At 40.2% G+C, this 27,207-nt stretch overlaps 1 protein-coding gene across 1 annotated transcript in view; it reads right to left on the reverse strand.

Annotated features, from left to right (window-relative positions):
* Nucleotides 1-9,695: 9,695 nt before the first annotated feature.
* The window catches only part of CCNY (cyclin Y), a 214,049-nt gene continuing 196,537 nt past the window's right edge, over nt 9,696-27,207 (reverse strand). The window contains exons 8-9 of the mRNA XM_024198292.3: nt 23,631-23,793; nt 9,696-12,746 (exon numbers count right to left, since the gene is read on the reverse strand). Coding sequence (XP_024054060.2) covers nt 12,630-12,746; nt 23,631-23,793 — 280 coding nt within the window. The 3' untranslated portion in view covers nt 9,696-12,629. The remainder of the gene's footprint in view (nt 12,747-23,630; nt 23,794-27,207) is intronic.

The following is a 27,207-nucleotide window of genomic DNA, read 5'->3' on the forward strand; positions in this document are numbered from 1 at the left end:
AGCACTCAGTTGTATACTGGGTTCTGCTTTGACAAAGTTAGGAATATTTGCAAACTGTATGTGCAGGTGGTTTGTTGGTTAAGTCTGTAGATGCCCATTGTCCTACCCATGCCTCCTCACAGGCTCCGCTAGGCTGGGGACAGGGCAGCTACACGGCATCAGAGCAGGGAGCATCTCTGGAGTATGTCGGAGATGTACACTCCTGTGTGGGACCCTGTGTGCCAGCCTACAGGGATAATTCGAGCTGGGGAAGGCAATGGGAAAAATGGGGAAGGGGGAGTTGAGAGTGTTTGCTGATGCCAAGATCTTCCTTCCACTACCCATTTCACAGAGACTGCACGGAGGCTATTACACCTCAGAAGTGTGGGAGGAGAAAATTCCTCCCCTCACCCTGGTGGAGCAGAGCAGTGCACAGCCCAGCAGAGCAGACAACTGACCCTGGCTCTCTTGAGTTGCAGTGTAGGGCCCTAACCACTAGTTCCTCTTTCCTCTCCCACTCTCCCAATAGCTTTTTTCTTTTATACCCCATCCCCTCAGAGTTAAATTTGAATCCACCATTGTCTGCAGCTTGGTTTAAGATTAGAAGGGGTGGAGCGGGAAATAAAACGACAGACTGATTGTAATGGCACTGATCAAAACATTCTTTGACAATTTTTTTTTGAAAGGAGGGGGCAGGCTGGGAGCTGTATGAGGATATTCATGTTCCTCTCGGATACTACAGGAAAACATTTCTAGCAACTCTTATCCTTACGAGACTATTACTTTGCTGGGGCCATCGAGAGCTGGAATTACCTGTCACATACAAGTTAGACAAAGCCAGGAACTAGAATCACTATACAAAAATGTAACATATACAAATGGAGGCCCAGATTCTCAGCTGTGCTCCAGGAGCACTGGGCACAGCTGGGAATGAGGGGGTGTGTGTGAGACAAAGTGCTGGGTTTGTGCCAACCTGGTTCAAAACTGCACTCATGGCTGACAGCCCCTTGGCTCCATTCCAGCCCCCAGGGATCAACAGGGCAAAAGGACGCACCAGCCCCACATGAGGGGCTGCAAAAGGCCTAGCATAGGAGTGTGAACAAAATGACTGATTTTGCAATGAATTACAGCAAGATTATCTAAAGGTAAGTACCTCTGTTTGCTTAAATTCATTCACATTTAATAGGCATATGCTTCATTAGCGTTCATGCTAAACATTTATTTCCACCCGGATTTTGTTAAGAAAACAAAGTACTAATTTGACATTCCAGAAAACATTACTCTGTATTGCAGAAGCAGTTAAGCTGGGAATAACAAAAGGGCAGCTTGGAATTTTCTTTGATATTAACTGAGTGCATTTAATCCTTACCTGCAGACCTGGGGATCTGGTCAAGGATAACTAAAAACTTTCCACCCTCAAAAAATCCTGGATTCTTTAAAGATTCATGCCTCATCTTGCAGCCAGACAGCATCGCAATTACCATAAATTCCTCTTCAGAATACTGCAGTATTTTTCAATGCTCTTTAGGACAGTTCTTCACTTTTAAACAACGTAAGCAGGAAGGTCTCCATGAACAGTGAGACTAGGCCAGTATTCCCCTATGCAGACACATGAGTTCCACAACTCACCTGGGGCATGTGTACACTACAATTTGTAATCGGGTTCTAGCATGGGTTAATTAATGAGATTACAAATTATAGCATGCACAAGCCTTTGGTTCTTATATTGCTCCAAGCATCTTTCTGCAATTTAATCAGATTTTAGATGTTTCTGTGTTAATTTTCTGTATTTAATTTTTCAGATCGTTTCTCTTTTCTAATGCACCAGGCTGTGACCTGCTTAGCTTCTAGCTCCCGGAATTTTCTTAACTTCATTCTTCATGATCAGCCGTCATCATTAGCACATCTTACCATTTTTGTTGCTTTTCAATCTTTTGTTTTAGCTTCAGGGGGATGTGACCAGAATGAAAGCAATACTGTTTTATCATATTTGTCCTTAGTTAGACCCCAATTCAGCAAAGCACTTAGCCACTTGTAGTATATTCTCAAGACGCACTGAAGTTAAGATTTGGAGGGCCTCTAACTCACAAATATGCAGGGCATAGTGAAAAAAAATTATTTTAGTCTTATTGTCTGGAAGCTAGAATCACTCACTAGCTTCATTAGAAGACAGCATATTTAGACTCCATTCATTAATACTTCTTTATATAGCATACAGTCCACCTGTGGAATTCATTCCTTCAGGAACAAAAATAAGAAATACGGTGGTAGGAGTTATTAAAGTAATGAATAATTTAATTACTAATAACATTTAAAGTTATGAACACAGAGTGATCTAATTAAATTTCATGCTTCAGGGTGCAAAATGATCCCATGCAGAGGACAGAATCTTCTACCACTGCTCACACCCATTTGAATAGCATTCCAGAATGAGCATTATTGGATTAAAGGCAAGAATATAGCTTCATTATTGGATTCCCCCCCCCCCCCGCACCCATCTACCCCAGAAGCTTCAAGTATTGGCCATTACCACAAGCAGCACGTTAGACTAAGTCAACTTGTGTGCTGCTCAAGTAGCCAAATCTGTGTCCTCAAACATAATGAAACTGCCAGCACAGATACAGTCTGTGCATGTTTCTTTATGCTTAGTGACTATGAACGTAAGAGCGGAGCTATTTAGGCATCTCAAAGAAGTTGCCAGATTTTCTAAGTACTCTGCACCTAACAGCTCCTACTCAGAATGAAGACTGGGGAGCATTTCTGAAAATCTGGCTGCATTTAGGTGCCTAAATAGCTCAGCTTTTTAGAAAACCCAGTCCCATTTGTGGTGCTGGCCTTAGTTATAAAAATCTGGCCCTTGGTGGTGGTGTTGGTTATCACATTTCAGATACCAGTGCAATATCAATGCTTTCCAAACACAAAGGAATATTTGGTTCCTGCCCTGAAGCTTTTACAATCTGGAAAGACAAAGAAAGGGGATGTAATGTACAAGTGATAAGGGTGATGAGAAACACACATCTTGTTAGTTTTTTAAAAAAATATACACTCTAAATTCCTCCTTCTCCTCCTCCCTACACAATTCAGCCACTCATCTTTCTACCCACGCTAATTTCCAGGTTCGCTTATGTCTTTCCTATGGGCAACCTCTTCCCTTTTCTTCCTTTCTCCTCCTTAGATAAATAGATAAAAACAGCATCTATCTATCTAAAAGTGTGTGTGTGTGTGTGTGTGTGTGAGAGAGTGAGTGTGAGTGTGAGATCATTTTTTCCAAAGATCATTTTGCTGCTTTCCTTGAAAATTTTTATTAAGGCAAAGTTAAAATAAAACATTAATATACTTCATTGTACACTGCTTATTTGGGATCAGGTTAATATCTGAAGAACTTGGCTAACAATTCTGGCTTGCTGGCTGGAGAGCCCTCCTCCTCTGAGTGTGTTAGAAAGGCTGACCAAATTTCTAAACACCTACCCCTCTTTCTGGTGCTGCTCTTATTTTATGTGGTGGTGTGAATGCTTTTTCATTACAAAGACAGTCCATATTTTATTATACCACAATTCTGTTGGGGGGGTGAGAAAGGGGGAGAGGAGTCACATTTCCAGTAAGGTGCAATACAGCATCTAGCTGGTAACAATAAAAAAAGAATTTGTCATTCTGTTTAAAATACACTTCCTTTCCTGGAGTATTAAATAAGTAGGTCAGGAGATCTCCAGAAAGTTGTCATTTTGGCATAAGTCCCCTCCCTTTTCTATAGATGAGCACTGCAGTCACACTACCCCACTGGATTGCGACCTGGATGTGGTGGAGTGGTTTGAGTGTTCCCATGATCGAGAGCAATGCTGTTGGGAGTTTCGCACTCCTGGCAGGGTTGCCCCAGGCGGCAAGGTCAAAGGTGCGGTTCCAGATGAATAGCGATCCAGTCCCCACCCTCCCCAAGTCCTCAACGGCAGAGCAGGTGGTTGAAGAGACGATTTCTCTCATTGGCTGTGAAGGCAGATGAAAGCTTGTCTTGGTTTCCTTGCCCTTGGAGTAGGATCCTCATCCTGTCAAGCACCGTGTGAACGCAGATGTGCAACAGTTTCCCCACATTAAAAGAATTAATGCACAAGCGTCTTCCATATTCACATCCAAGTCCTGTGGCGATTGGCGAGTGGCAATCAGAGCAGGACAGTGATGACTGGAGGCTCCTAATGATGGACTGGCACAGACTGGCTTTTAGATGGTCGTTTTTGCATTCAGACAGAGGCAAGAGTGGAACTTGGCAGCCGCAACCAGGACTGAACAGCCATTTTTAGGATCCACTTTGCTCACCCCGCATGGGGAGAGGGCTAGAAAAGGTGCCCTAACATAGTCTGCCTTATGTCCCCCCAAATGGATCACCTTACTGCGATCGAACAACGAAATTTGGAGCCTGAAACATTCAAACCTTGATGGACAACCTGAAAAGTAACTGGCCAGAGCGAAGAACAGCAGTCGTGGCCAGAGAACTCAGGAGACATGACATCGACTTTGCTGCACTGAGTGAGACCCGATGTGCACAAGGACAGCTCAAGGAACAAGGTGGTGGTTACACTTTTTTCTGGAAAGGGGAAGGGGAAAAAGAACGATGAATCTACAGCATTCGTTTAGCTATCAACCAACTCTCCGAACTACCAGTCAGCATCAATGAACGACTCATGACCTGCCACTTTAAACTTGCCAAGAATCAGCATGCAACATTCATCAGTGCATACGGTTGACACTGATGATGAAACCGAAGAAGGATTTTATGCCAACCTTTACCAAAGTCTCTCCATCAACTCCTAAGAGGACAAGCTCATACTCCTTAGCTAATTTAACACAAGAGTTGGATATGACTCCGAGCTGTGGAAAGGCATGATTGGAAAGGAAGGAGCAGGCAAAACAAATTCCAATGAAATTCTTCTCCTGACCAATGGATGGAGCGCAATCTAATTATCACAAACACCATGTTTCTCCAAAAGAATAAATATAAGACACTGTGGGAACACCCAGGCTCTAAGCATTGGCATCTGATCAACTATGTCATTGTCTGTGCTCATGACTGTGAAGGCGTTCACATCACCAAAGCGTTCACATGTCTGGTGCCAATGATTGTTGGACAGACCATTGCCTTATCCGCTCCATCACTTCCATCAAACTTGCACCAAAACGACAAATGAGGAAGAAAGATTGGATGGAAGATCGACATTGAGAGTCTTAAAACCCAACTAAATGTGACCTTTTCCAGCAGTGCCTCACCAAGAAACTGATGAATATCAAAACCTAAATGGAGAGCCCTGAAGATCACTGGAAAGCACTCAAATCAGCCATCCAGGCTGTGTGTGAGGGAACACTGGGCTTCTCAACCAGGAAGCACCAAGACTGGTTTGATGAGAATCATCAGGAAATCCAAGACCTGACTGATCATAAACGCAAGGCCTTCTGTGTTTGGCAGAATGACATCAATTCCAAAGAGAAGCAATACGTCCACCATCAACTCAAAGCAGAAGTTGAAAGGAAAACCTGTGGTGGGAGAAGAAAGCGAAGGAGATCAAACAACTCGCCAACACCCATGACATGCACAGATTCTTCAATGCTACCAAAGCCCTTTATGGTCCTAGCATCCAAGGACTAGCCCCCCCTCAGATCCAGGGATGGAGCCAGCCTCCTCAGGGACAACAAACTGATCAATGCCCAATGGATGGAATACTTCAGAGATATCCTGAATCATGACTCCAACACTGAAAAAAGCATTTTTGACTTAATCCCATCAAGGATAACCTCAGAACCCCACCAACATTTGTAGAGGTAAAGAAAGTCAAACAAATAAAGAACAATAAGGCATCTGGACCTGATGGAATCCCCACTGAAATCTTCAAAGAAAGAGAAGAACTGGCTCACCAGCTTCACATCTTAATTATCAAGATATGGAATTCAGAAGAAATCCCAGCTTATTTTAGCGATTCCACGATCATGAACATCTTCAAGAAAGGAGACAAATCGATTGTGCGAGCTATTGAGGAATTGCCCTGTTGTCCATCTCTAGAAAGATTCTTGCCACAATTCTCCTCAACTGACTGCTCCCTTTGGCTGAGGAAATCTGTTCAGAATTGCAATGCAGATTCAGACTCTCTCAAAGTACCACTAACATCTTCACTGCCCACCAACTTCAGGAAAAGTGCCACGAGCAACATCAACCTCTGTACAGGGCCTTCATCAACCTCACGAAAGCATTCGACCCCATCAATAGTGAGGCTCTGTGGAAAATTCTTAAATGTGAATGTCTGCCAAAATTTGTTGCCATCTTCTGACTCCTCCATGACAAGTCTGTGATGATCAACGGCAATGGATCTGAAACAGACCCCTTCCTAGTTAAGACCAGAGTTAAGCAAGGCTGTGTCAGCAGTCCAACCCTTTTCTCCATCTTCTTTGCTGTTATCCTCATCACTGACAAGCTCCTCCAATACAGAATGGACGGCAAGCTCTTCAAACTCATTCACCTCCAATCCAAGACAAAAGCTCTCTCTAAATCAGTCATTGAACTTCGATATGCAGATGACGGTGCCCTGTGCACCCCCTCAGGCCTCAGATAAGGCATGCCATGGGAGGGTCAGTGAATGCTCCTGCCAACGACTCTCTCACTCCAACATTTTTAATGTGCCATTATCATGGTATCTAGCCTAGGTGCCAGGTATAGGAGTGAGGAAAAAACCCAAGGAGTCTAAATGGATCCTATGCTTTGGTTAAGCTGCTCAGTTGGCTGAAAATTCTCTCCCCTCTCTCTCACCCCCTCCCACCCACCCTGTGTCACTCCCCTGGTATATCTAGACCTTGTTATTAACGGAAGTGAGCCATCCCGGTTTCCTTTCTGTCTTAATGACTGGAGAAAATGTTTAATGCTTTTAAAGGGGCTGTCTTCCCAGCTGCACTCAGCTTCCCAGTTTTCCAACTGACATGGCAAACCAGGCTATAGCTATCAGCATGCAAACTTATCACACAGGGCATGAAATTTGTTCAGTTTATTCCCAGCTGCAGCTAATCCTTATTCACAGTATATGTTCGAAAGTTCCCCTATAATGGTGAAACTCAAATTCTGGGCTTATCTTTGACCTGCATGAGGCCTCAAGAAATGGCTCTTCTGCTTGCTTTTATTTGTAAAGAGATCTCATTGTAATGTGACAATGACCCAGCTGTTGTATTCAGAAAAAAACACCACCAGACATGCACATTTTGACATAGCACTAACAGGATGACTGATATAGCCAGTTGGCTTACTCCTACAGGTAAATAATTATGCCTACAGAAAAAAAGTGTAGTGAATTTATAGGCTTATGGTCACTAAAAAGTTAGAATCTGTTCTGTAGTAAAGCAGCTTTGCTCAGCTCCACACAAACGTTAGAAAGGATTTTATTTTTAATATATTCATACTTTTGTATGCTCTACAATACCAGAGATATTGCGAAGGGAGAATGTACATGAAGAAATGCACTTAAAAAGAACAGAGTCAAATAATTAAGGGTGGTTATTATGAACTACAATGTTAGGTAGATTCATCATTGCAAGAAACAATTTATTCATACTGCTCTGTGAAGTACTTAGCTTGAATCGGTCTCCTACTGTTCCTGGCTCTCTTGAGGTTGCTGTCAGCTTGCCTAAGGATCTAGTAATGTTACAAAAGTAAACAGAAGTGCATTACATGAGTTTGCACACTTGAGGCAAAACAAAATGCAGAGGAGCAGCTGCTCTACTGATATCAGAATTTCAGTCTTCTTTTTTTTCTTGAAGTCATACTGTAGATCTGTGCCATACACAAATGGGAGGGGGAGGGGGGAAGAGAATAGTTCAAGAGCTTGAAGCCTTTTAAAAGATAAGCTCTAGCTCAACCAGAAGATATGGTCTTGCTAAAGGAATTATTGAGTAAAATTCTAGGCTTGCTGTTAGGCAGGTCAGATTAGATGATTAGACTGGTAATTTCTGGCCTTACCATCTCTGCTTACAATGTCTTCTTTTGTTTCTTCATGATCAGCTGCTTCTCTTCTTGAGCTTTCCATCTCCAGTAAAACTTATTTGCCCCTGACAATGGACATGGCACATCCTATGTCAGCACCTCAATTCTATGCCAGTTCCAGCTCCCACCTCCTCTTCTGTGGTCTCTCAGGGATAGGCAAATAATGTATTTGGTGATATCCCTAAAGTCGGCAGGGGAGGGGAGGGAAGCTGTTTCTTCAAGAGAAAGATACCTGTTGCCTTTTATGGCTCTGAACACTTGAAATGATTATGCTTAGTTTCTGTATGGATTCAAGACCTGACACCCATGAACACATTTGGCTTTTCACATACAAACACTAGTCCTTTGCTTAAACAAAAAACAAAAACAAAAAAAAACACACTAGTGACACCATGAGGGATCAGCTCAAGACAGGGGAAATGCTGGCATGCTTTGTAACAACCATAAATACATTTTTCCTCCAAGTGTTAAACTATTTAGATTAGAGGGATGGTGTGTATTGAATTCTATAAACTAGCCAGGCACCACTAAATTGTTAAGGTAAGAGCTGTTGGTGAATTCTCCATGATAAAACACAAACAGATCAATTTAGTTCTGAGCAGGCATTTCCACCTGTAGTTTAGATGTATCATTAGAAAATGTAACATTTGTGAGCAATGTGTGACTGTAAAGAATTTCTGTTGCTTCATCTTTTATGGCTTTGTTTTCTCAGGCTGTCTACTTTTGTATTTCTGTACCCCCTCCCACATAATGCTATTTTCTGTAGATAGCCAAGATTGCCAGATATCACTTTGTCATCTGCCTCCGTACACAAAAAAACCTAGGAAGCTCTTCAACTTCTGATGAGGTTTTTGCAACTTCTAGGCTATATGCCACATCCAAGGTCTATCTGGCATTAGTAAACAAAGCAGAGGATAAAGGAAGAAGTGTTCAAAAAGGAGAATGGCTGCACTAACAACATACATGTGGTTATTCAAGTCACTGGTCCTTGAAACATTATTTGAGTGTACCAGATCCAGGACATGCAGCCTCCGAGAGAGGCAGAAAATACCAACCAGTGACAAGTCGTCCAGGAATTTTCATATTTTTATTAACGGAAGGGGTGCGGGTGTATATATATTTGAAAAATCTGTAGGTCTTTTTGCTGCTAAGCAGTTCTTTTCCATACAAATCTATTTACATATTGATTCCAACATTTAAAAACTTGATAAAATAAAGCCTCAAGGAAGAGTGGTTACAAAAGGACAAATACTGAAGTTATTCATCAACTGCAACACCAATTGCTTTTTAGAGAGGGAGGAATGGAGATGCCTGTTCTCAATGCAGTCTCTGGCTGTAAAAGGGTGCACAGAAAAACTCTTACAAGATGTCTTCTATAAACATTTTCCCAATTCCCTCTGTTTAGGCTATAACGCAAGGGCCCATGGGCCCCAAACAGTGTATAATTCATTAAGGTTTGGTCCACACTGGGGCGGGGGATCAATGTAGGAAACGCAACTTCAGCTACGAGAATAGCGCAGCTGAAGTCGACGTTTCCTAGATCGAACTAAGTTTACTTACTGCGGGTCCACGCGGCGCAGGCAAGCTCCCCCGTCGACAGCGCTTCCTCCTCTCGGCAAGCAGAAGTTCCGCAGTCGACGGGGGAGCGCTTCTGGGATCGATTTATCGCGACCAGATGAGACGCGATAAATCGATCCCAGAAGATCGATCTCTACCCGCCGAATCAGGCGGGTAGTGTGGACCTAGCCTAAGACAGTGATAGTTGAGGAGGTCTTATATGAAGTCTCCAACTCCATTCTGTTTCTGACTAAGACAATAGCAAAATAATAAATCCAGAAACATCCCAGCAAAATTTTTAAATGATAAATTGATATTGTAGATGTTGAAAACAAATCCACAAAGCATCTGCATTGATAAGACACTGTTTGGCTTTTTTTGTTTGTTCTCTGAAAGAAGACTTCCCCCTCTCGTGATGATATTTGCGATCAATGATATTTCAAAAACTACACTAACACAGTGTAATCCTAAATAATAATTCCATTTTTAATTACATGGAATTGAATACCTTTCAAACAAATTATACTCACTTAGATTTATTGATAAGTATTGTATCATTGTTTGTGTCTGTGGCAGACTTAGAACAAACCAAAACAGAAAGCAAAGCATTCCATAACCATTTGGGAAAGAAAAGTCCATCTAAGTGTAAGTGATTCCGACTGCAAAACTGAAACTAAAGAAAAAATACACAGAGCAGATTTTTTTTTTTTAATTCTTAGTGCAAGAAACAACCAAGTAAATCACAGAATCAGTACTAATTAAGGATATGGAAAATTCTCCTATACAGAGGTAGAGTCCAGTGCACAAGGCTAAAACAATATTCAATAGTCTAAACGTGACTGAGCCGGGTTTTACGGAATCCACTTTTTTTAAATCAGACTGTATGTACATACATACAATAAATAGACTATACAATCTTCAAAGTAATTTAATAAACTCCACAAAAATTATAGTAGATGCACTGAGATCTTTACATAGTTCAGAGTTCATATCTCTATCACTGAAAAATATGGATAAAACGAATATTCCTGCTATAAAGTTAACAGAAAATTGTTTTGCAAAGTCTTGATAAAACAAATCGTTTTACAGATCTGTAAAACCTAAATTTATGCTTGGCAGGGATCTCAAAGTCCAAATGCTAGGAAAATGTCCCGTTAGCTATATTTTGAATTGAGTTTCAAATGCTCTAATTTTTTTTTATTTTAAAGAGTGGTCTTTACATTCGATGTTCAAGGAAAAGAAAGGGACCTGGGTACTCACAGTTCTGATGCATTGGCACAATGATAAAGGATGAGAATTAGATTACTTTTAATGCCCTGAAAGACACTAAGAACATTTATGTTTCATACTATACATATCACATTAGAATATTAATAGAAAACTCTGTTTGGTATTAGTACTTCAGTCCTTTCAGTGCCTCTCCACTTTCAAGGCATCTGATCAGCATTGCACTGGGAGTGGAATATGTATCCATGAGCCCGTATGTCTGCTATAAGCCCTTGGGGCTTAATAAAACTAATAGGGACTCTTTATCGTTTACTGAAGTAGTGCATAAAGCAAGTCAAATACAGGAAGTCTGCTGCCATTCACTTCAAGGAAACTTGCAAAAAAAATTCAGGGAACCCAGATTTTTCAACTGTATCTTTCTAAAATGTGCAAAAAATCTTCATAAAATCAGACACCCACAAGCATTATAGAGCAAACAAATGTTTTTACACAGATACATTATTTGATATAAAAGGTTCTTGTGTCTCTCATGAGGGAATAGGCATGGTAAGAGAAGGGAACCAATAACAACAGAAGAGTACAATAATCAACATAGCAGAAAATGGTCTTCACAGTTTGAATTTTGTTTAAATTTCTGAAAGCACCTACACTGAAAAATGGAAGGGTTTTTTATTTTATTTTATTTTATTTTTAATTCGATCTACCTGTGACAAATACCTTGGTAAAGATTAACATTCTGCTCTTCTATGGACCTTTTCACTGGAACAATTTTTTTTTTAAAGTTTTTTATTTTATACAAACAAACAAACTTTGATTTAAAGTAAACATATAAAAATTGAGGCTATTGCTTGCAACAATGGACCTGGAGGTGAAGGAATGAACTAGTTGGCCTATACAAAAAACCTCTCTTTTATATAATGAATTCTTCTAAACTTCTAATGCTATGAAAATTTGCAAAAAGGACTACAAGATCTGATGGAAACTTCAACAATTTGGCCCAAGTCTCATCATCATTGAATCCTTCCAACAATCCTGTCTTTATATTAAGGAAATATAAATGATTCCAGGAAGGCACACACACCTACATATACTATAAATAAAATAATCATGAAATTCCGAATGATCATCTGATCTCGGTATAAACTTTTGGTTCAGCACTATGGTCAAGTTATATTTTTAAGTACAATAAAAGGCATATAAAACATAACATATGCATAATGATTATGAAGAATAATGCAAATAAGTCAAACCACGGAGAAAAGTGCAATGAAAAAACCCACCAATACTATTTATTCAGAGGTTTGTGCTACTGTAGATACAGACTTTGTATTTGCTGCTGTGCAGAAGAGCTGGAAAAATAACCCAAAGAAGCAAGAAAAAAAAACAAAAAGATAGAAGATACTAAGGAGAATAATTTAAGATGAAATAATTCAACTCCATTCCTATAGTGCACAGCCAAACTTATTGTGTGGTTTGGTTTCATGCCGTCATTTCTGCTGAAGAGTACAGCATATTAAAAAAAATGGCACAGTCCCCTAATCTCTTTCTGCCTCTCCTCCATTTTTTTTGTTTTGTTTCCTCTTCCAAGCATTTGACTAGCTGTTTCCTCACAAAAAGGGTAAAGCTGTGAGGAATAGTGACAAAAAAAGAGTTGCTTTCAATCTCCTTTCCTGTATACTGTACTGATTTCTCCTTCCACTCAATTTTTTATTCTTATGTGCTACACAAGGGAGAGGCACTGTAAAGGCAGCTTGACGGATCTAAAAGTAAAAACCCCAAAGTCTTGTCTTTCCCCCATTACACTCCAAAAAATTTGGATGGATGAAACAGTCCTTCTGTCGAAATATCCCAGACTCCATTGTTAGGAGATGATGGCAGGGGACCATCTAACCACAGTCAGATTGTCAGCACTAACTGACCGTTTCTTTGTAGATTTCCTGAAGTCTTTATACTTGTCTTCACACAAGCGAGAGATGGCCTGAGGATGAAAAGGGGAAGAAAGGTCAGGCCCTCTGGCAAGGTCAAAGAGGCCACCACTACACAAATAATACAACCACATAGTGCTATTTTTTATATATAGGCAGGATTACCATGTGGCAGGACTACCATGTGTCACTTTATGAAGCAATGCAGATAAGACTCTTAAAAAAATAATCTTTTGACACAGTCCATTCCTCTGGAAAAGGATAAACACATTGGGAAGTTCCACTGTCTACAGTGTTAACTTTTAAAGGTTAACAGAGACCCACACAAGCCTTTTCTTCACTAGGAAATGTAATCCTAGTTATACTATTAAAAATCTAGTTGAATGAATTGACACAATGCTTACCCGCTCACTGCAGACTAAGCTAAATTGTGCTTGGCATCATGTCAGCTAGTCATGGGTAAACACTACTGGCGCGAGGAACTACCCCATGACTAGCTATCATGATGCTGAACCTCCTTCTCCTTGTCTACACTGACCAGTCAGTCCTGGTCATCATCATGTCCCCGGACTCTTTTTATTTTTTTATTTAAGAAAAATCTAGAGTAAATCATGGTACAATTTCATAGTGGAGCTGGGCTCCAAGAGAGAAACATTTCCCTTTTTTTACAGTATTCAAACCATCTTCAGCTTGGAATGCTTGTATGTGAGTTTTTAAGTAATTCAAAAGCAAAAGTGGTCAACGATTCCTGAATTTTGAGTTTGATTAAAAAACCAAACCTTTTGACATAAAATTAAATGCAAAAAATTCAGGGTATTTTTGTGACTGAAGATTTTGATTATTGAAAAAAAAAAATCTACAAAAACTGAAAAATGTCTATGAAATTTTTACTGGATTTTCAACAAGATTTACTGAAAAGTAATATTTATACTCAAAATAATCTTAATACTACCAAAGAGAGTGGTGATTAAAACTGAAGTGTTTTGAATTGCACCTAATGAAGAGGAAAAAAATTAGTTTTTTAAAATGTGGCTGTCTCCAAACATCTTGGGCCTAGTTCTCCTCCCATCTACACTGGTTTTACAGGGTCTAAACTCTATTGACTTCAATGAAGTTACATCAGTGAAAATTTGTGGGGGAAAGATTTAGGGTCCTTGACTTGATACAACATCCATCTTTCTGATGCCGTCACTGCTTTTAGTTAGATTTGGTCTTCCTGATCATTTTATCAAGGAACAGGATGTGTTTGGGTTCAGACAAAGGCCTTTTCCCAGCCTGTGGAATACGCCTACACTTTCAGCCTCAATCTAATTCTTTAATAAAGTAAAATATTTTATTCGGTGAAAAAGTATAGAAGAAGCCTTAGACACATTTATTAAATAAATGCTAACCTTATTTTGGAGCACAGGAAACAGTTTTTTCTTATTTTAGATAATTTACTATTACAAGAAAGAAGCTTTCTGCATGACAAATGCTCTGTTGGAGGATTTACTCGATCGCTCTGAGAGCCGAAATGTATCAGCCTATTTGAAGAATCATGGGATCTTTTTATGAAACACAATGATAATGCATCATTCCTTCATTTCAGGAGACACAGGGTCCTGTTAGCTAGGTAATTTATATAATCAGTGGAAGAAAATACAGATGATATTAAAGAATAATTTAATTCAGAAGAGACCTTGTATACACAAGAAAATTTAACATCCTTTAAAAAGAAGTCCAAAGATTATTCTAGTCTCAAAATTCCTTGAGACTCATTAGAGCAGCTCTGGAGGCAGACGGTTTCATTCACTTTGTCCTTAGCCAACTTTAGAATGAATGCATGTGACACGCAACAGAGTATGCCTGTGGAGGTACTATAAGATTATATACACTTTAAAAATTTTAACTCCAGAACTGGTTTACAACACTCTTTTTCTACATTCAGGGTCAGGATTGTAGCTGGTAAGCAGGGCACACAATAATCGGCACCCAGTCCTCCATACTCTCCAAATACATGATAAATGTTGGGGAAGCCGTGCAGAGCTAAGGTTCTGCATTCTGATGCCAAGCACCAGGTTTACATGCAGAGGCCCTGATTCAGGAACAGTCTTGAGCGTTAAGAGCTGTCCAAAATATCGATGTTTTTCTGAATCAGGGCCAGAGACAGCAGTGGCAGACAACACATAAAGGCATCTTTATCTCTTCCATTAAAGTTGTGGGGGGCACGTACCTAAAGAAGGGAGCCAAAGATAGGTAGTCAAGAGGGAGAATAAGGAGATTGGAGAAAAGCGGCAGGGAAATGACTGAGGAGCAAAGGAAACGGGAGGGGGAGGTTACAGGTGATGCCATGGCAGAAGGACATTGTACATGAGCTCTGTCTCCTGTTTTGTTTTACTTGACAAAATTAAGTTGTTGGAAGAACGTGGTGAGACTTCTCCCCCTCTGAAATGCCTGAGAATAAGCCTGAACAATCTCTTTCCTAAAAGTCTCATGATCCAAGGATGCATCCATCCTTTGACTTCTACACTCCCTATCTCTCTGGATGACAAATCGCTGCAAAGCAAATACTTGAAATAATTACGTGAGAAATGGGCCACCCGGGAGAGGATGTCATAGAATCATAAGGTCCCAGGCCAGAAGGGAGGGACCATTGTGACCATACAGTCTGATCTGCTATATAACACAGGCAATGGAACTTCTCCAAAACAATTCCTAGAGCAGATCTTTTTGGAAAAAAAAACATCTAGATTTAATAATTGCTAGTGATGGAGAATCCACAACCACCCTTGGTAAATTGTTCCAATGGTTAAATTACCCTCACTGTTAAAAATTGACACCTTATTTCCAGTTTTAATTTGTCTAGCTTCAAATTCTAGCCTTTGGATTGTGTTATACCCATCTGCTCCATTGAAGAGCCCATTATCAAGTATTTGTTCCCCATGTAGGTACTTATAGACGGTGATCAAGTCACCCCTTAACCTTCTCTTTCTTAAACTAAATAGATTGATTTCTTTCAGCCTGTCATTATAAAACATGTTTTCTAATCCTTTAATCATTCTTATGGCCCTTCTCTGAACCCTCACTCATTTATCAACTTCTTGATAAATCTTCTTGAATTGTGGGTACTAGAACTGTACACAGTGTTTCAGCCCAGTGCCAAATACAGAGATAAAACAACCTCTCTGCTCCTACTTGATAGTCCCCTGTTTATGCAACCGAGGATTGATTAGCCCTTTTCACTACAGAATCGCAATGGGAACTCATGTTCAGCTGATTATCCATCGTGGCCCCAAATCTTTTTCATTGTCTTCCAGGATAGAGTCCTCCATCTTGTAAGTATGGCCTACACTTTTCCCCCCTATATGTATACATTTACATTTAGCCAATATTAAATCTCTTATTGTTTGCTTGCACCCAGTTTACGAAGCAATCCAGATAGTTTTGTATCAGTAACCGGCTCTCTTCATTATTTACCACTCCCCCACTCTTTGTGGCATCTGCAAACTTTGTCAGTGGTGATTTTATGGTCTCTGACAAGTCCTTGATAAAAATATAAAATAGAGTACGGTGAAGAATTGATCCCAGTGGGACCCCACTAGACATACTCCCACTCTGTGATGATTCCCCATTTACAATTATGTTTTGAGACCGGTCATCTAGCCAGGTTTTAATCAATTTAATGTGTGCCACATACATTTTGTTTTTTAATCAAAACGATGTGAGGTACAAGCTCTACAGATGTCTAAGTCTATTACATCAACACTAGTACCTCTCGCAAACATATTTGTAATCTCATAAAAAAAAAAAAAAAGATACCCAATTAGTTTGACAGGGACTATTTTCCATTAACCCACATGTACGAGTCTGGGGCCCGTCTTATAGTTCCCTCTTCTGGCTGGACCCTGGCTTGCTCTTGGTGAGCCAGCACCCTCCCCCGGGGAATTCTGCCTGGAACCGTCTCACCAAGCCCAGGGACGGCAGTTTCCAGCAGGGTCATTCATGTTTTCTTTTTATTTTATTTCATGTCTCAACAAAACAAGATCAAAACTTCCCTAAGTCTGTCCCTCACCCCCTGTAAGTTCATCAACCCATATGTTCATGGCTCTTACCTCAGAGCCTTTTTGATAATAGGACTTTGCACAGTCTGTTTTCTGTCCGTTTTGTTTCTGGGAGCAGTAACTCCAGCCTCTGGCAGGTATTGTAGCTCTCCCTCTCCATTTCCTGCTCTTCCTTTTATGAGGATCAGCCAGGTAAGCTGTAGGTCTTTTCCCCAGGTGCACTGGGTGGGACTAATCATCCAGCCAGTCAGTCAGCTGCTGGCCTCTGACCTCATTTCAGGGATATCCCTTATACCTTCACACAATGTTGATTGACATTCTTTATATCACCCTCCTTTAATTCTTTATTAATGGGGTCCCAAATCAGCAGCTTAATTATCTTGCCTCCATACACCAAAACTATAAGTAGTTTTCAACAAAATTATCTCAAGACAGTAGAGAAAGTCACCTTCCTGTGGTCTGCAGTGCATCACAAGTTATCCTTACTGATGAAAATAAAATCCTGACATACAAATTGGGGTTTGCTGGAAACAAGATGCATGTGTAAAATCTCTGCCCACATGACATTTCTGAAAGGTATTATTTTTGCCAGAAAACTCTTATTTGTTGCTTGCCAAGACACTTGCCATTCTAAAAAAAAGACAGGCAAATACTTGTCTTCCCTTCCCCATCAGTTTGAAACTATTTTGAAATGTTCTGTTTTCTATACTTCCGGAGCTTTTGCCCCTTATATAACTGGCTCTGTAGAAATCTGCAAACATGAACACAGCAAAACGAGGTTATTCTCTCTCCTAGTGCACCTGAGCAGAACATTTATATAAAACTACACTTTATAACCCAAGTCACTTATAGGTCCTTAGTAAGAATGAGATTCAGGTTTGAGACCTTTTCTGCATTTTATATCAAATAGAAACCAAACGGACTCAAAATATTTACAGCACAGTTTCAAAACCAAATAGAGGAAATAGTTTTACCATGGCAAAAGATTGGTGTGGAAAGTAAGTGAACCTGAAATGGAGCGCTCAGCCATTTGCTTGCCAAATCAGTCCATAATCCTTAGCAACCCATCATTTAGCTAGAGGAATTAATTACTTCAATACTGTCCATTTGACGGGAATATTTCTGTCCTAGCTTTCTGTCAGATAAGATGAAAACTGGGTTGGAATGGATCCTACTAATATTTTGCATCCTTGTTCTCATGTGGGAATTCTCATTGATGTGCAACACGACTAGGATTTTAACAATCTTGTATTTAAATGCAGTTTTTCATATTTGGGAGGGGTTACAAAATCAACATTGGAAGCCACTTTGTCAAGTTTCCGCCGAAGTAAAGTCCATTTTGTCTTAGAAACCTAAAGCATTCCTACTCAGGGTAGGAATAAATGGTCAGTTTTCAGAATGGAGAGAGGTAAATAGCAGGGTCCTCAAGGAATCTGTACCAGGAGCAGTGCCGTTCAATATATTTATAAATGATCTGGAAATAGGGGTAAACAGTGACATGGTGAAGTTTGCAGCCAATACAAAATTGCTCAAAATATTTAACTCCAAAGTAGACTGCAAAGAGTTACAAAAGTATCTCTCAAAACTGAGTGACTGGGCAACGGGATGGCAGATGAAATTCAATGTTGATAAATGCAAAGTAATGCACATTGGAAAACATAATCCCAAGTATACTTAATAGGAAAAGGTACAAATAAGGGTGACAAAAATGATCAGGAGTATGGAACGGCTTCCATATGAGAAGAGATTAAAAAGATTGAGACTGCTGAGCTTGGGAAAAGATAGCTAAGGAGGGATATGATAGAGGTGTATTAAATCATGAATGGTGTGGAGAAAGTTAATAAGGAGGTGTTGTTTACCTCATCACATAACACAAGAACCAGGGGTCACCCAATGAAATTAACAGGCAGCAGGTTTCAAACTAACAAAAGGAAGTACTTCTTCATACAACGCACTGTCAACCTGTGGAACTCGTTCCCATGGGATGTTGTGAAGGCCAAAAGCATAACTGGGTTCAAAAAAGAATAAGATAAGTTCACAAAGGATAGGTCCATCGGCAGCCGTTAGCCCGTATGGTAAGGGACGCAGCCCCATGCTCTGGGTGTCCCTAAGCCTCTGAATGCCAGATGCTGGGACTGGAGGATGGGGAAGGATCACTCAACAACTGCCCTATTCTGTTCATTCCCTCTGAAGAATCTGGCATTGGCCACTGTTGGAAGACAGGATACTGGACTAGATGGACCACTGATCTGACCCAGTATGGCCATTCTTACGTACTATATACAAAAGAAAAGTATTGTCCTTACATTAATTCCAAAATAACTTGTATTCAGGAAGGCAACAATTTTCTTCAGACAAGGCATTTAATATTTAATCTGTTCTATCCACTAGCAAAATTAACACTGATTTTATGAGGGTCTCAGGGGACATACAAACCTTCGTAATAATTGATGTTTTGTAAAATTTAAGTTCACTTTGGAAATAAATTTCAGAAAAGGAATGAGAAGAATTTCCAATAAAGATTAAGAGATTGGAAAGTTAGGGTTTAAATTTATATTTTAATTATATAACACCCTAGAACTTGCAGTTACATTTCTGTTGATCTAAGAAATTTAATCCTCTTCTACAAAATCTTCATTTTCTATTAACTTTTAATGTCAGGTTTTTGTAATAGGATTATGTATTCAAACAGATGCCTTCTGTAAAAAGAGCTCTGTAACACTGTCACATGATTTACAAGATAATAGATTGTCTTTTATTGGGCCTGGTTGTAATGCATGTGATCAGCCAGGAACATTCTCTCCAGTGTTATAAATGTACACACTTAATCAAGGTTTATGATTCTGGGCAAGATGTTGTCATTGGTAGGAAAAAACCCCCCAAAGCTGCCAGTGCAAGTTTGGGCTGCAAATCACTTGCAGTGCAGTGAGGAAATACTTCCAATTCTCTAAGGCTCTGCTGACACCAATTTGGGAATGAATGCATGCAGATTTGGTCACCTCATTACCAGAAAGATTTTGACATACTGGAGGGAGTTCAGATATAACACACAAAAAAGCAAAAAACAAACAAACAAAAACCCCTCCAAACAAAACGAAAGAACAGCGGTCTGGAAGGACTGATGTTTGAGGAAATTAAAAAAAAAAAAAAAGTTAAATATATTTGTTAGTCACCTTTTCTGAGCCAAAAAGCAGCCAGGAAACACTCTGGGAACCAAGAAGCTAGTTACAGAGTGGCTCTCCTTAATTTGGGGAGAACTAGAAATGGAAAGAAGAATCTCTGCCTATCAAAAATGCATCTTCCTGGTCCAGAAAACTTTGTAGTCAGCAGCTAGTAGCCAACCTCCACTTCTGCAACAGGAAGCTGGGGGAGGGGTGGAGGGAATGTAAGACGCACCACTCTGTTTGTAGGTTATATCCCTTTCTCCTACTCTCTCTCTGTCAGGTATATCTAGACCGTAAGTTCTTGAAGGCAGACAGTGTACTTCTCTATGTAAAATGCCTAGCACAACATGGCCCTGTTTTTGTCTGGTTCCTAGACAGTTCAGTAATACAGGTAATCAAGCATTTATATAAAATGCATCAGTTAAGTTGGGGATGCATCCCAAAGAATTCTCTCGCTCAGTTTTTCCAAAATCCTTAGTGTTGAATTGGGCGTAGTGCTGTGATCATGGACTAGAATTGGGTACAGTGCTTTGCAGACTCATTCAAAATTACAAAGCCTGACTGAATGTGAGGCAACAAAAATCCACAACTATTTGAATGGTGTAAACGATGACGAAGAAGAATTTTTTAGGTTGCTGCATAGGAGTATAACTAGGTGGGTAACAGGAGGAAATTGAGAAACAGAAGATTTAGGCTGGGTATCTCGAAAAGCTTCCTGGAACTAAAGTCAATTAAGTTGTGAAAGAATCTCTCAAGAGAAGTGGTAAAAGCCTCAACATTTGGCATAGTTAAAATTAGACTGCAAAACATATTAGAAGATGCGCTGTAAGGAACAATCCTGCATTGGCAGATAGACTGTCTGGATGATTTAACCAAATGTTAAAGGTCCCACTTCTACCTCCTATGACTGCATACAATAGGAAACAGTATAGATTCTCAGCCAGAAGAGCACTGGATAGATTGGTTTGACTGTTACCTTCAATCTGACTGTGGCCTACTAATATCCTGTACCTTGGCAAGAAAAATCTATTTTAATTTTATCACTGAAAGACAAAGCCTCTACTCAATGTCAAATTGTGGATATATAAAATATGGCGAGATATTCTACTCCACAAATTCCATCAAGTATTAATGATTCAGACAAGTTTTTAACCTCATGGATTTTCTCAAAGACAGGTTATTGTTGATGGATCCTATCCAGCCTTTGCATTTGATGATGGATTTCACTTTACAAATTCCTTTCTCTGTTTTTTTTTCCATGTCAGGCACATGGAGTATTTGTAAGAAGAGCATAGGTTTTGCCCTGGCAGATCTGATATTCTTGCTTCACAAACACACACTAGACACTATTATAGTATAAGTTACTCTGGTGCCGCCTACCTTTGCATTGTATTATAGTCATTGACATTGGCAATACCACTTTTCTTTAAAAGATTGAGAAAAACAAAATCTGTCACTAAGAAACAAGTTGCTTTATTTAAATCTTAGAATTGAATGAGCATGTTTCTATTTTCATGGTCAATCATTCTATCGGGGGGGGTACATATTAACTATTAACTTGCTGTCTATAATCACAGACTTTATTCCTTCTCTCAAAACATATTAGGCAAGCTCCTCAGCTGTTGCTCCATTGATTTCAGGTTACACAACCTGCAGATCGGCTCACTGATTTAACACAATGCTCACAATCTTGGCCATGGCTGAGAAGTAAACAACACACTTAGGTCAGTGGTGCAGCAATGACTTTAAGACACCTTTACTGATTCTTGGCTGGTTATATGTTGGGCTCATCCCTGCGAATAAGTTAGAGCAGAATAAAGGCTGATGTAAATTACATTGTTTACCAATGTCTCCAAGGGACTATTATGGCAGCCAGGGACTGTCAAGCAGCGGGGAAGCCTCAGTCATGTCCCCCTTTTCCCAGTCACAGGATGTGGGCATAGTCTAAGAGCCATTACACCAGGTCTACATCACTGTAGGGTCCCTCTTCTCTGGATTGTTCTTCCTGTGACCAGCTATACTGCCTTAGAGCTGCTTTGCACCTCCACTGCAAATCAGCCCAAATACATGTATTAAGATTGCTATCTTTTTGATCTTATTCTATTTATCTTTTAAACATGCATTTTCCTCAGTAAGTACAAATTAATTCTTGATCGGCTTTTAGATAGAGAGAGAATAAGAAATCATCCATAAATGCTAAGAGACTATGAGCTGCCTCTGTTATGCGGATGTGTTTATAATGCTTCAACTCCCTCTCTTTTTATAGAGTTTATTAAGTATTTTCTTTTCTGGAGTCTTTGAGAACAGTCATAAGCTTATAGTCAAAATGAAAAAGGCTTTATCCAGATGTTTTACCTTGTGTGTGATACAGACATGGGCAACCTGTTCCACTAAATTCTCACCTACATTTTTCTATGCAAAACTAATTGACATTAGTTCAATACATTATAGAGCTCATTATCAGAAGTAGATACCTAAAAATTTAACAAAGCTATCTTTCTACACACATGATTAGTATCTTGACAGGATTTTCATACTTTTGAATCACTAGTGTAAATAATTTTGTACAAATTAGTGTGGCCTGTTATGTAGGGAACAGTTATATTGCCAGCTAGAGCTGGCTCAGACATTTTGACAAATTTTTCAATGAAAACAGAAATGAAATTTTGCTAAAATATTCACGAATTCTCTCCCCATTACTTTTCAACCACCCCAATTCCCAGTCCGTCTATTAATTCCTTGTGTGACCTGGATAAATCAATTAACCTTTTGTGGCTCAGTTTTCCCTTCTGGAAAATAGGGATAGTAATGCCTGAATATTTCTTAGGAGCACGGAGAGTTTGAATGCAAGGAAAGCTTTGAGATCCTCAGATAAAGAGCTTCAGGTGCAAAGCAGTAGTATTCTTAAGGGAAATTAAGACTGGTCAGCAATCAATGGCAGATTTCAAATTAGCAGCAACATGTGTACATTTTCATGTAATGATGTTAATGACATTTTAAAACCTTAAAATCAAAGGGTCAAGAAATATTCCTGCAAAATATTGAGCTGGTCTGATGTCCCTAAACACCAAGCACATCAATGAGAATTTAGGATGCTCCGCACTTCACAGGATCAGGCCCCATGACACATTCAAGTATTCTTATAAATCAGGTCCTGTAAGAATGTATCTTAAGGTCTGACAGTTTAATAGCAAAATGAGCTTGATTCTCCTCTCACACTAATGAGATTAAGGAGTAACCCAATTGAAATCAATGGAGTAACGAGAATGAGGCAGATGTACATAGAATGGGAATTTCCATAAGCACTTGTCAGTATCCAGATCATTACAAATATGTAGAATGAAAACAGGTTGTATGCAACCAAAAGGATCAGTAAAAACTGGTTGTCTAACAGCTGATCTTTGACCAAAGGTCAGTGTAAAACATACTGTAAAACTTGAAGTTGTTTTCTGATGGTCAGTTAACATAACCACTAACATTTCACTGCATTGAAACCAGTCTACAAGAGTTGAAAAAAAACATTACAAAACAAGCCAAAAGGTGAAGCACATTTAGCCCAAAAAACTGTCAGAGCCACAAAAAATGGCCCTTGCAGAACAGCACTTCTGGTCAGTAATACCACTTTGGGTTCATGAGATTCTGATTTTCCACCAACGATAGTCTGAATAAAAAACACTCCAAGATGTCTCATCAGCTCTCAACTCTGCAACAACATGAAGGGAAACCATCTTACCTCAAGTTTATATGCCCTTTCCCTGCTGAGGGGGTCCAAAGGAAAGCTCAGGTTATTCGCTTCTGCCAGGGAACGCAAATCAAAATAATACTTGGCATAAACACTGGAGGGAACATTAATGTTGAACTGCAACAACTCAAGAAACTGGCGCTCCAGCTCATTCCTGTTAACGAGAAAATAAATGTAAAAATACATTTTAGACTCCCGCCACCACCTGAGTATACTTTACATCAAACTACAACAGATTGAACCAAGTACACGTCTTACTCCCAGGAGAGAATAAAACTAGTTTCAGTTTGTCACAGACTTCTCTCACAAGTGCTGGGACAAGTCTAAACCATGGTTTTTCTGAAAAATTATTTACTCGTTTCAGCTTCCACTATCATTCTTTAATTATTCAGAAAAAAATTAGTTCCCCACCATTCCCAGTCTTTTTTATGGATGCTTCCAATCAGAGCAAATGAGGTTACTTTCCCCCTATACATGTTAGCAAAATTCATACTGGGCAACAATAAAACAAGACATAACTGGTAAGACATTTACCAACATAACTGTCAGTAATAGACACTATTATTGATATTTCCACACAAAATACTTTGTAAAGTCTGAGTTAAGGTTGTCTGACTGTATCACACACCAAAAACAAATGGAAATAAGCCAGTAAATCAGTGGTTTTCAACCTGTGGTCCATGGAACCTGGCCGTCCGTGGATTATGTCTAAGGGGTCCATGTAAGACTGTTGTTACCATAGAGCAGTGGTGCACAACATGGGGTCTGTGGACTCCTGGGGGTCCGCAGATTACGTCTAAGATTTCCATAGGGGTCCGCACCTTCATTCGAAAATTTTTAGGGTTCCACAAATGAGAAAAAAAAAAAAGGTTGAAAACCACTGCAGTAAACCATTGAAGTTAAAGGATTGATGGTTTTCATAAATGATATTACACTGTTCTCTATATTATTTGAGATGCAGGTGTGCAAAGTAAACAAGGTAGGTTGTCATATTGAAAATAGCAACTACAAAATATGTTTTGTAATGTTTAAGAAAAATGAATGAGGGATCAATGTCGTACATGATTACTCTAAAGCGGGCAATACAGTTTATATGGAAATTGCAGCATTAAAATCTGCATGTGTGTGTTTACTGCTGTGATACATTTAGGCTACATGTTGATTGCACAGGATCAGTGTGATAAAAAGTGGACAGAAGGTGATGAAAGGAAATAGTTGAGGTTGAGAGAGGAAAATGCCACTGGAGCAGTGAATGACAACTAACTTTTTTGCTCTTCTCACTTTATACGGAGGCCATCACCTTGTTTTCAAAATATATCCTCACTCCCTATTAAATTCCCACATCCAGCTTTTAAACAGTGATACATATCAATATTGACATTTAAAAGCTTAATGGGGGACTAACTTTCTGACAGTGCTCTAACAGCTCTCTAGTAGCACTAAAGTAGTACAAGCGTTACAGAAAATCCACACTGGCATAAAATTTAACTTTTGAAGAGTTTACCAGAAAAATACAAGATTTGACTTTCTCCAAACTAAGCCTGGAGGAATAATATAGAACATGAAGCCTGTTGAGGAGAGAGAGAGAGAGAGAGAGACTGTCAATCTACTGAGGAATATACCAACTTTGACAAAACAGCACACATCCTCAGACTTCTTTTGGCTACATCTTCGCTCCCAGATTTCCAGGTAACATCAGTAGATCATCTACAACTGACTAGCAAAACTACAGACACCTATCAAAACATACACATATTCCTCATTTGAGCTAATGTAATTTAATTAACCAACTCTCCACAATAGATTATTGTAATGTGCTGTACTTATGGCTACCCATCTAGTTCACACAGAAGCTCAAACTAGCTCAGAACACAGCTATATTTCTGAGTGGTGTGAGCTTGTGCATTTATATACACCTACAATTCAATTCTCTACATCAGCTCCCTGTTTGCCTCTAGGTGCAATCCAAAGTGTTGGTATTGATCAAATGGTCTAGATCAGTGGTTTTCAAACTGCAGGAATGTAAGGCACTGGGTCAAGGCGGCTCTGGTCAGCACCACTGACCTGACCGTTAAAAGTCCCATCAGCAGTGCTGCCCGGCTAACGCAGGCTAGTCCCTACCTGTTCAGACACTGCGCTCCGCCCGGAAGCACCAGCAGCAGGTCCAGCTCCTAGGCCGGGGGGGGGGGGGGAAGCCCGTGCCACAAACCCCGTGCCCTATCCCCTGCACCAGCACTGAGCCCCCCCACCCCAGAGCCCCTTCCTGCACCTCTCATCCCCGGCCCCACCCCAGAGCCCACACCCCCATCGTAGAGCCCTAACACCCCCTCCCACACTCCAATCCGCTGCCCCAGCCCTGAGCTCCCCCAAACCCAGGGCCCCCTCCTGTACCCCTAACCCCTCATCCCCGGCCCCAGCCCAGAGCCTGCACCCCCAGCCCAGAGCCCTAACCCTCTCCTGCACCCCAACCCCCTGCCGCAGCCCAGAGCCCCATCCCCACCCTGAGCCCCTCCATCCCCAGCTCTGTTGAGTCATGAGCATCAACAATTTTCTTCAACTGGGTTGCCAGAAAAAAAGTTTGAAAACCACTGGTCTAGATTCTGGTTGTCTGAAAGACACTTTCACCCTATACCCTATCACAATGGTTAACATTGCGACTAATAGCTGTGTTGTAGTTGTGTGTGTTAATTTCAATATTTAAAGCCCTTGGCTTCCCAGACATAAGGCACCATAGAAATTCATAATACAATCCCAATTACTTGAAAAGCCTTTGGATGAATTAGCTATATACATAATCATGGAAGATGGTTTAGCAAGCTTTGAATTCTGTGCTTAGGTGTTTGGTGTTCCCCCAAACTAAGAGTTCAAAGCCTGCTGAGCCAGCTCACCCAGGATCATCTAACAGGGAGCCAGCAGGCTTCCCTGAGACTGCTGGCTTTGGAGCTCCATTCCTGAGGACTACAAGAAGTTGGCAAGAACAGACCTAAGATGCTCTGCCGGACTGAGTTACACAGGAGTTCCAGGGCCTAAGGGCAAAGTCCCCTGGGGAGCTCAGTCATGCCCAGCCAATAAGCTCTGCAGGAGCGGAGCTTTGCCTAGTCCTCAGAAGACAGATAGGATCTAAGGATAATCAAGAATGTGGGTAACATTTTTAGATAGGTGAAGTATGACTAACAGCACCATCATGCATTCCATCCACCTTTTCTTTCTCGTGACACCAGAACATTGTGCCCTTTCCAATGCATCTTCAAATTCTTCCTCTTCAAATGCACCTTTGACAAACTCAAAATGATGCTAAAACTGACAATCTCCATCACCTTATGTAGGACCAGTCTCAGGTAAATGGTCTGAAATATCATGGGACACAGTCAGTCTTCATTACAGCCATTCAAAACTCTTAGCCTTTCCAGTCTATGTAGGAAAAACACAGCAGCTTCAAAACCGGTTTTTAAAAAGTGCGATATGCTCATCAGGGGCTAAGCTGCAGGAGGAGTGAAAGGAGGTCTTTCCTGCAACTCTCAGAACCCAAATGTCAGGAGCGCGGGAACAAGACCATGCAGGGAAAGAG

The sequence above is a fragment of the Terrapene carolina genome, unplaced genomic scaffold (assembly GCF_002925995.2).
Source record: "Terrapene carolina triunguis isolate 2854851 unplaced genomic scaffold, T_m_triunguis-2.0 Scaffold111, whole genome shotgun sequence".
Taxonomy (NCBI): Eukaryota; Metazoa; Chordata; order Testudines; family Emydidae; genus Terrapene; species Terrapene triunguis.